The 10,207-nt window shown below is 39.0% G+C and overlaps 1 protein-coding gene across 5 annotated transcripts in view; it reads left to right on the plus strand.

Moving 5' to 3' along the window:
• The window catches only part of Cacul1 (CDK2 associated cullin domain 1), a 59,559-nt gene extending 49,785 nt beyond the window's left edge, over positions 1-9,774 (plus strand). For all 5 annotated transcript variants that reach the window (XM_041661214.1, XM_041661212.1, XM_041661213.1 and 2 more), the window contains 3 exons: positions 3,346-3,484; positions 7,668-7,711; positions 7,924-9,774. In XM_041661214.1, the coding sequence (XP_041517148.1) occupies positions 3,346-3,484; positions 7,668-7,711; positions 7,924-7,964 (224 nt within the window). In that variant the 3' untranslated portion in view covers positions 7,965-9,774. The remainder of the gene's footprint in view (positions 1-3,345; positions 3,485-7,667; positions 7,712-7,923) is intronic.
• The last annotated feature ends 433 nt before the right edge of the window (positions 9,775-10,207 follow it).

Below are 10,207 nucleotides of genomic sequence, written 5' to 3' on the forward strand. Positions count from 1 at the left end.
ATGTGTAAGAATACACACTCAAATTACACCTTTTTAGTTCATTACATAACTGACAAGGGATTAGAACAGTTGATAAAGTTATGTCATGAGAATTTGGGGGAAGAAACATAAGCAGTGCCCATATTCACAAGGGAGGCATGTAAATGACCTTACTGTGTCTATTCATAGAAAAACAGGGTGGATGCAAAGCAATCCAAAGAGCCTTTGTAGGACATCAAGTTTGCCACCGAGTTATCTACCATTTACAGCATGCCCGCAGGAGAAGCTTGTAGAAATCTCAGGTTAAAACATTGTCCTGCAATCAGTAAACACAAAAGATACTTTATTTTTTTGTACAGAAATTACTGTTTTGTGAGGTTTTGTTATCTGAAGATCCAAAAAAATAAAATGTGAATGAAGAATTTTACCTGGGGACTGGAGAGATGCTCAGTGGTTAAGAACACTGGCTGCTCTTCAGAGGTCCTGAGTTCAATTCACAACCATCTCTAGTGGGATCTGGTCCCCTTTCTGGCATAAAGTCAGCAGAGCATCCATATACATAAAGTAAATAAATAAATCTTTAAAAAAAGAATTTAACCTGATACCAATAATAAGCATTTTTAACTTGGTATTCATCACTTGAATTTCATGATTATTTTTGATGAATTGATAATTGATTTAAAAGACACTGCAAATTTAGTTTGCTAAATTTTGAACCAAGAACCAAGTGAAACTGCTATCAAGAAATTACTAGTATTATTATCATTATTAATATTTTGAGGCAGGGTTTCTCTGTGGCCCTGGCTGTCCTCGAAGTCACAGAGATCTGCCTGCCTCTGCCTCCCAAGTGTTGGGATTAAAGGCATTTGCCACCACTGTCTGGCAAGAAATTATTTTTTCTTGAGGTACTATAAAATGATTAGTGACTTGTAGTTTTCATGTTTATTATCTAACTTTGGTCTTGCGCTCATTCCTTGTAACTTTTAACAGTAATCATTTGTATCAAGTAATTACTTTTATAAAGTTAAAAATATCTTACTACATTTTCTAGTAATTATTTTTCTTCTAGCTTTTCTGATATTTGAATTTCATTTTCCTATAGTGTTATTAAGAATCCTCATGAATTTTTTGTATAATAGATTATGAATGATTTTTTTCTTATATGTTGGAAGTCTTCCCAGTGTAGAATGACAAATTCTGCCTCATAAGTAGGCAGGTTTATCAACCATGGCCTTTAATATATGCAGCAAAATTACAGAATAAAGCTAATCAATATGGGTAGAAAAAAATTTTAGATGCCTATTTATCTAAATGCTATTTTATCCAGGTTGAGCTCTGGAAATAGGATTTATACTCCTTGTGAGGAGAATTCTGTGAGAATTGTCCTTTTCAAAAGGTGAATTTTATCACAGACTAACCTTTTGCTACCCTAGGCATGTTCAGAGACGCTGTTAAATGTTTTGACATTTCCATGTCTTGCCAGTACTCATTATGTTCCTGGTCTAGTAAAATTTAGTCACCTGACAGATTAAGGTTGGAATATTTCAAAAGCTGAATTTGAAACATAGAAGCTTCTTCTGCCACAGGTGTCCTTAATCATGTTAGTCTTTGTGTGCCACATTTCAGTCACCGTGGTAGGTTTCCAGCCTTCACCCTGTCCTCACCCACTGGCAATTTAGAGGATTTAGCGTTGATGTTAACTTTCTGTCAGAGTTTTTAAAAACTCACTTTTGGAGCATTTGCAGCAATCTTACTCTGCCTCTTTTCATCTAATACATACGCTTTTGGCTTTTGTTTCATTATCTTTATGTTAACGACTCCTTGAAGATAAACCACCTGGAGTCTCAGACTGGCTGGCCGTTGCTCCGGCTCCCACACGTTTCCTCTCTTTAGCCCTTCTGCAGTTGCACATTGTTTTCTACTATTTACTTGCTGTTGGCCGCCACCACACAGAATCAAAAATGTGGGCTTTCAGATTCAGATTGCAGTTTTTAAAGAAGGCTTGCCGGCTTTATAGAGCATTGTCATGTTTCTTTCAGTATAAACAGCCAGAATTTTTATAAAGGGGGCATTTTGAAAGCCCTAACCTGAAATACTTGGAAAAACCTAAATAGTGCCCATGGAAGACCTTATTCAGGAAGTTCAGGTGCAGTGCCATCCCTGACCAGTGTGCACGTGGGTTTTACCTTGAATAATTAATATTAGCAAGCCTACTTAATGCTGTGTATTTTTTCTTCAGATAATTCATTCCTGTCTTTGTTTGTTTGTTTGTTTTGATTCAGGGTTTCTCTGTATAACAATCCCAACTGTCCTGGAATGTACTCTGTAGACCAGGCTGGTCTTGAACTCAGAGATCCGCCTGCTTCTGCCTCCTGAGTGCTGGGATTGAAGGTGTGTGCCACCACCACCTGGCTTATCCTGTCTTTTACTCTTCTCTGAACCTGATTTGTACAAATACTCTAATACACATTTTTGTTATGTCTGGTAGAAATGTATCCCTATGTCCTCTCTTTGCTCTTCTATTTTTTTTTTTTTTACTTTTTTCTTTAGCTTTTTATTTATACCAAGTATTCCATTTTCTAGATTATGCTGTGGTAACATATTAAGTTTCTTTTACACTTTATTTTTTTCCTATTGTGCTTAATATAGATTATTTTTTCACCAGATTTAATCTGAACAGAATTTTCCCTCTCTTTCTGCTTCCAGATTTTCCCCACCTTCTATTCCATCCATTTTCAACCAATTTCTTTCTCTAATCAGAAAAACATGCTTCAAAAAGATAACAATTACTTTTTTTTTATTTTTCTGGTCTTTCTCTTGATAACCATGTAATTCTCTTTACTATTGTATTCCCACTCCCACACAGACTTGTCATTTAACAGGGATCAAAAGAGATTTATTTGCAAAGCACTAACTAGTTCTCCACTTCCTTGCCCCATTTGGATTTTTTTCCTCTCTGGGTTATACTTGTTGTTCCCTCTGAAGTGCTGTGTTCTGGGACTGGTTTCTTGTTGAATTACTGGCTCATAGAGAGCTGGTTTAGCCATCTAGCTGCTTCTCAGCACATCCTTTCCCACTCAGCATTGTACAGTATCTCATTTGTGTTTTCCTACATCTTTATAATTTTTTTGCAAGATTTAGACAAAAGTTATAGGTTTTCATTTAATTTTCTTGAATCAGTAATGTAAAAATGTCAATTTTCTTTATACTTTTTAGAAAGAAAAATATACATTTTTGTGTGTTCACCAAAATAGGGCTGGACTAAGTTTTCATTTGGTTTAATATATATTCTTGTTGCTTAAATAAGAAGCTTGCTTTTTAAATTTCTTATTATTTTCTTAACAAATCATATGTTTCCTTTTACAGAATGGGTTCAGATGGCTCCGACTTTGTTTTCTAAGTTTATTCCAAACATTCTGCCTCCAGCTGTGGAATCTGAACTATCTGAATATGCCGCTCAAGATCAGAAGCTTCAAAGAGAACTTATACAGAACGGTTTTACCAGGCAAGTTGGCTTTCCTTTAGTGACAATGAAGCCCATTTTCCTAGGCTTGTAGCTTAGCTAGAGAGAGTGTCGAGTATCACTGTCTGAGAGCCGGAACTGCAGGCTCCTTATCTGGACATTCCCAGCTGGGTGCTAAGCTGGAGGAAGCTGTGCATTTCTGTGTGCATTTTGAAGAATAAACAGTTAGATGGGACAAGGCCTTCTTCCAGGTTAGAGTCTCTCACATTAATCCTGAAACGACGCAAAAACGTTATTGTCATGTTTTCTCTAAATCTAAATTTTCTTTAAAAGTAAAGTCTCTCTTTATAAATGTCCAGAAATTTTTCTTCCCTTGCTTTTGGTGTTTATGTTTATTTTTCTAAAATGTTTGCAGTTATGGCTGTACCCTAGAGAAATCATAGTAAACACAGGTCTTTTTTTTCTTTAAATTAGAATGAATTATCTGGTGATCTTCAGTGGGAAAGTACTTGATTGTGTTAGGAAGTCAAGGACACACTAATTATATTTTCATAACTTTTCATGTTTATCTGTCTCTCCTATCTTCTGGTATCTGAATACCTAGTGTTAAGGAAACTTGTGAGAATGAAGACCCAAGCAGCAGATTGAATCTTGATTATCTGATGGGACAGGATGGGCATTTCTCTAAAAAATTCTGAGACCAAACTGAATTTCAGAAACAGACAAACAAAGGAAAACAAAACAAAAATAGCTTTTACCATGGTTGCTTACTTAATCTGTTTCGGGTTAAGAAAGCAAGGAAATGTTGTTGTCTGTCTGTCCACAGATTGGACTTCATTGTGTAGGGGGACATCAGTAGTCATGAGGTAGTGGAGGTACTGAGAATCCCACTGGTCATTTAGTTCCCTCCCTAGTAGCTGACACCAGAAGTGTCAGTGCAGACAGGTGTTACTTGAATGTAAGAGGTAGCTTTTCTGTTTGAGATTGAGGAATCCTGTATCTTCCAGTATTGAAGTATTTTGTGCATGGAGTGAAGCCATTAATGCCACATTCTTTGGCAGTTTCATGGATGCACGTAATGTATCATGTCAGAGTTGGGTTGCGATGAAATGAGTAGCTGACTCTGGAAGCGCCATCATACAGTATTTCTTTTGCTTTCAGAGAACTATTGTAGTGTTGTGCTGCCAAGGCCAAGGGGATCAGGGAACTGCCTTAGGCTTTTGAAGTAAATTGGAATTGTTATTACTCATAATGAATTCTTTAAAACAGCTTCTGACTGAGTTTTAAACATTAGGTTGTATTCTAAGAGGTAGTAAAATTGAGATGTCTTGTAGCACAAACTTAAGCCACTTCTATAGTTGACACTATATTACACATTTACTCTGAGGATTAAACTCTGCCTTCTAAGTAATTCTGACAGGTACTTTGAGCAGAGTAGGCCCTGCCAGAGCTGACATCCTATGACCCACTTTTAGGCTTATTAACCACCTATCAGAAAGGACTGCCATGCTCAGCCCTGTTGCAAGCCTGTCTCTGTGTCATGGGCCTTCTTTGGAATACCCTGTCAGACTGATGTTCTCTTGAGTCATTATCTAGCTAAGATTGTCTTAGAGAGACATAGTGTTCACTGATATGAAAGGGGAGAAACCCCCAAAATATATAGGCTCTCAGATAACTCTTTGACTGCCTCTTTGGACTTGAGCAATAATTTGTGAGTTTTATTTCACCAAGTTTGTGGTTCTTTATTGGAATTCCAAGCTCTTCATTTTGTGTCAAAGTCTTTGAAATGTTTTTACATACTATGCAAATGTCTTCAGATAGATTCTCCTCTGCAGTAGCTCTTTAGATGCATGGGAGTACAGGGAAGACTTATTTTGAAACTAGAGTGGTAATATAGTCTTGAAGCATTATGATCTTCTTGTGGGTAATTGAATTGGTTGGAGAGGAGGATAGGTTGATGTCTGCTTTCAGAAATACCTTGAAACAGAAAACATGGGCCCTTGGCTGGAGTATACTGTTCAGGCCAGCCTAGAGTCCCACCAAACATTTTGCAAGGGCAAATAAGATGTTCTGCCTGAGAAGAAGTGACTTCTGTTTCTGGAATATAGTAAAACCGTGTAAAGATACTGGTGTTTTTGGTTTGTTGTTGTTGTTGTTTGTTCTGCTGAGAGTGAGGCCCCTGGATTTGGGCTTTTCCATTTCATAGAGCAGTGTGTAGCGGGCAGACTTAATGAATCAGTTTTGTTTTTTGCATCTGCATCAATTACTTTCCTCTGGCCTACTGTTTCCACATTTGCATTTCACCCCTATTACTGGTCTGTCTTTGTTTTCTATTTAACGAGAGAGGAGGTAGGAATGGATACTTTGTTTAGAAGTAGAGGTTCTGATAAAAGGTTTCAAATCTTCAGTTTTAATCAGTATTATAACCACAGAAGTTGCTCGGCCGGATTTGGTAGGGCACAAAGTTGGATATCTTTTTAGGCTGCTCAGGACTATCCCTGGAGAATACAGTGGAATTTCTTTTAGATGTTCACTGTAAAGAACCATATACCTTCCAGGCATGTATTATGGTCTCTCTGCCAGTCATCAAGGATCCTTAGATTAGCAAGAGATGTCTGTCTTGGTCAGAACCAAATAAGGGAAAGAATAAACTTCGAATATCTGGAAAATTGTTCAAAATCTTACAACATTTCAAAATTAGCATTGGTTTAGTAATCAGGTATTATTTTGTTTGGTTAATTGAAATGTGGGATGCTCAGGTCAGCTTTTTAGTAATATATAAGATTGTGAATTATTAACCAATTTGTTGACTGAGCAGATAGATTGCCAGTGTCTCTTATGTTCTAGACACTGAGGCACTAGGGTGGACAAGACAGGCAAAGTTCTCACTTTCGTGGTACTTACTCTCTACTGTTGGCAAAGAGATAATAAACTTGCAAAAGTACATACAGTTTCAAGTAAAAAGTAAGCACTGTGAGAGAATTAGAGAATGAAGTAGAGTTAGGGGTTATCAGTGACGTGGTGAGGTGAGGAGGAAGAGACAAGCTATGTAACCGCCTTGGAAGAGAGCAGCAAACAGAAAAAGATTACCACCCCAAAGTGAGCAGAGGTGGTAAGTGCTGGAAAATGAGGTGGGAGATGTAGTCCAGAGCCTGACAGTGGCTGGGAGATGAATTGGAATTGATTTTAAACTGTAGTGGAAAGTTATGAAGAGTTTTAATCAGAGGTGTGAACTGATCTTATACCTTGTATAAGCTCACTCTGACTCTTTGTCAAGAATAATACAAGCCTGAGGAAGGTTTGGGGATGGAGCTGAACAGATGTTATATTCTCGGTATGGTAGTTTTCATTGTGTATTTAATAATGAGAATACTGAACCTACAGATCTCAGGCAGACAGAAATCAAGGGCAATTAACCAGAGAAATAATTAATTAACTACTGTGAGAGGAAACAGACAAGGTCTGCATCTTGGAAGAAAGGGAAGGATGTGTATGGAGAAGCAAAGGTGGTCCATGGCTGTGTTAGTCAGAGCAGCAAAGGAACCAACAGTGGGTGGGAGAGGGTCAGAAGAAGCTAAGAAAAAAGTATTTCAGGAAGGAGGATTGATTGTACCCTTGGTTGAGACAAGTGGAGCCGTTACTGCTCATTGCTTAAGAACTGGAGTTTTCGGTTAGTGTCTGAAGTCAGAGTGTGATTCATAGGAGGCGTAAGGCCTGTTCACAACCACTCTTGACTGCCTCTAGGCTTATGAAGCTAGACTGGGCACGATATCTGAAGGTTTGTGGTCTCCACCTCAAGGGTCTGCAGACACCTTAGTTTCTGACTTCCAAAGGCTTGGAGGGTCTCAGTTTGGGGCTTGAGGGCAAGATTTTTAACTTCTCTCTGTTTGATATTTAAAGTTTGGTTACTGTGTGCAGGTTCTTGGGGATAATATTAACAGAACCCAAGATTGTCATCAAAGACATATTTTACTTTCCACCTGTTTCTAGTTCTCAGTGTAAACTGTCCTTATAGATTTTATAGATTTAATAACTTTCTATGTTTTACAGACTACATACCCTTGAGGTACAAATACTTGGGGTAAATGACTCAGCTGACGTTTAATATCTGTTTAAACAGGCTGTTGGGTTAGGACAGCATTTGCTGTTCGATTTATTTCTGCTGGTTTTGTGTGTAAAGAAACCAGTCAGTTTTGTTGACTTCTTTCTCTTTTCTTATCCCTAGAGGTGACCAGTCCCGGAAGAGAGCTGGGGATGAGTTGGCTTATAGTGAGTAGTGATGCTTTTCCTGTGTTGGTGTTTTTGGTCTGGGCCAGCTTCTGAGGATAAGTGTGGAATCCCTGGGGTGGAGTTGATGGTCCAGGCGGCACAGGACGATTCGTGAAGTTGACTCCTGGCCTTGGAATCAGGAGAGAAATAGCGTGTGTGAACAGAGTGCTCTCTGTCTCTCACAGTTTTTCTTCTTCTGGCCTTTTTTCCAGACAACCAGTCCGCTTGTGCAGGTTCCAGGGGATACAGATAGTGACTGTTGAAGACTTTTCTCCCGGAGAGAAGACACTGGAGCTGCAGACACTGTTCCAGGCACAGTGGGGCCTGCACCACTCAGGAGCTCTGTCAGAGGCTGTTCGCAGAGAGGATGCCACACTTCTTTCTTTTGATTTTCAATTTTAAAAAACAAGAACTAACAAAAACAATTGCTGCTAGACTTGAGGGTGATTTTGAAATGGGACAATCTTTTATTAAGTTCATCTACAGAGCAAGTGTCTTGGAGAGTGGCCATTGCTAAGTGAAGCCCAACATGCAAATCAGCTTCCTCCAAAAAATACAAAAATGAAAGAATTCTTTTAAGCACTTGTCTTGTTCTTTTGTAGACTAGGCACATGGTATCTCATGTCAAGATATTTTTGCTTTAAAACCAAGCAGATGCTACAGTACAGTGTTTTTACCTGTGTCCCAAACAATGTTTTAAATTCAGAATCGGTCTATGTTTAGCACTAGTCTTATGGAGGAAAATGCTAATAACTGCTTTCACTATAACTTTCCCCATCAGTTCACGGTTTTAACTCTGTGCCTTGAGCTTTGTGCACTTTTGCAACTGTGTGACCATGTCATCAAACTCAAAATGCTTCCTGGAGAAGTTGATATCCCATACTGACCTACCAAGGCCTCTGGTGTGGCCTTCTGACAGGACCTGATTGAGAAAATGGATAGGCGTCAGAATTCACCTTCTGTCCCAGTTCTCATGGGGACCAACTCTTACTGAGTGGTTTCCTTCCTGCCATCTCCCCATCTGAACTTACCAGCGTCTGTAGTGTGGGTGGAGCTCTGGTCCAGGGCTGTGCTACTGTAGAGATTGCCCAACAGGGGGAGCTGCTCCCTGAATCCCTCTAGGGAGCAGTGTTAGTAAAGCCAAATATGGTGAGTAGTCTTGGTCCATCTCATTTTAATCGATGCATTTAGTATTTGTAAAAGGTCAACTCTGCCCTGTTTCTTGTAAACATCATGTTTGATATTTGAATACAGTAGGGGAGAGTTTGCACTGGTTTTTGAAGGCTTCCTTCAGCTGGATTTTCTGTCTCACTGCACCAACAGTGCTCTTTAGGTCCGCACAAAAGTCTGAAGCTTACTCCAGGTGTTTTTCCAGTGGTAAACAACAAATAGACATGGTGAAGGAAAATATTTTTCTCCTCAGTTTTGCTTGAATATGAAGTGAGCCTTGGCTTTGTGCTCAGCAGGCTTAGCCGACAGTGATTCTGAGCCTTCAGAGAATGCCTCCTCAGGCTACTGCTGCGAACTCAGTGGGCAGAGAGTTAGAAATGGGGATACAGGGGCAAGAACGTTGTCCTATATCAGTTCAGGATTTGTAAATGATGGTCTAGGGGAGGAATAGTAAGAGCTGACAGCTTGGCTCTTTTGGGTACTTCTCTGCAGTTGGTAGTTTGTGGGGTTTTTAATTGACTTAGTTTCATTTGGGTTATATTGAAGAACCTAGAGTAGGGACAGGCAGGCTCTTACTGTGGCCTGCACAGCCTTTTCTACTCTAATAGCAAGGGAAATTTTCATTTTATCAAGAATTCCAAAGTTTGCTTTTCTGTTGGGATGTTTGCCGCACGGTTGTAATATCATTTGGAACTGGTTTCTTCTACATGGCTTTAATATTTTTGACAGCAAACTTGGAACATTTCTTGAAACATAGGTAAGTAGCTCAGTGTCTTAATTTATACTCCTCCCCTGAAAGAGAGTACACTTTTTTTCTCTAACAGAACCTTCCCTATAAAAGCATTATATTATGTAAATTGGCATTAAAGTGAGTGCTTTTGTTATTAAATTAATGGAGAAGTAATCATACTCATTCTGTGTTAGCACAAAATGTGCAGGGAAAGCCTGTGAAGTTCTTTGAGTTAGAGTTGGCTACAGCTGTACAGATGCTAAAAGGTGTGGGGAAAGTGTGATCCGTACAGTCTGTAAAACTTACTCAAGGTGAAATTGGTCTAGCTTATTAATTGAAATCTTGACAGAATTCTTAGTCCTCAACTATGAGGAAATAAAAACCTGCTCTCTCCCACTTAGTATTTCCAGAAAATGTGTTCTTGCCAGTGCAGTGTGCACTTTTTCTACTCCTGCTGAGGACTACTTAACCAGATCCTCAAAGGCCAAATAATATAGATCGCTTAGCCAGTCATTGTAGTGCAGTTATTTGGCCAAGCTGGCAAGTGTGTGCGTTTGCCTGGAAGTCAGCCCTAAAAGAAAGCCACAAATTGTGCG

The sequence above is a fragment of the Microtus oregoni genome, unplaced genomic scaffold, assembly GCF_018167655.1.
Source record: "Microtus oregoni isolate MIOR12 unplaced genomic scaffold, Mior012 000012F_ref0000307, whole genome shotgun sequence".
Taxonomy (NCBI): Eukaryota; Metazoa; Chordata; class Mammalia; order Rodentia; family Cricetidae; genus Microtus; species Microtus oregoni.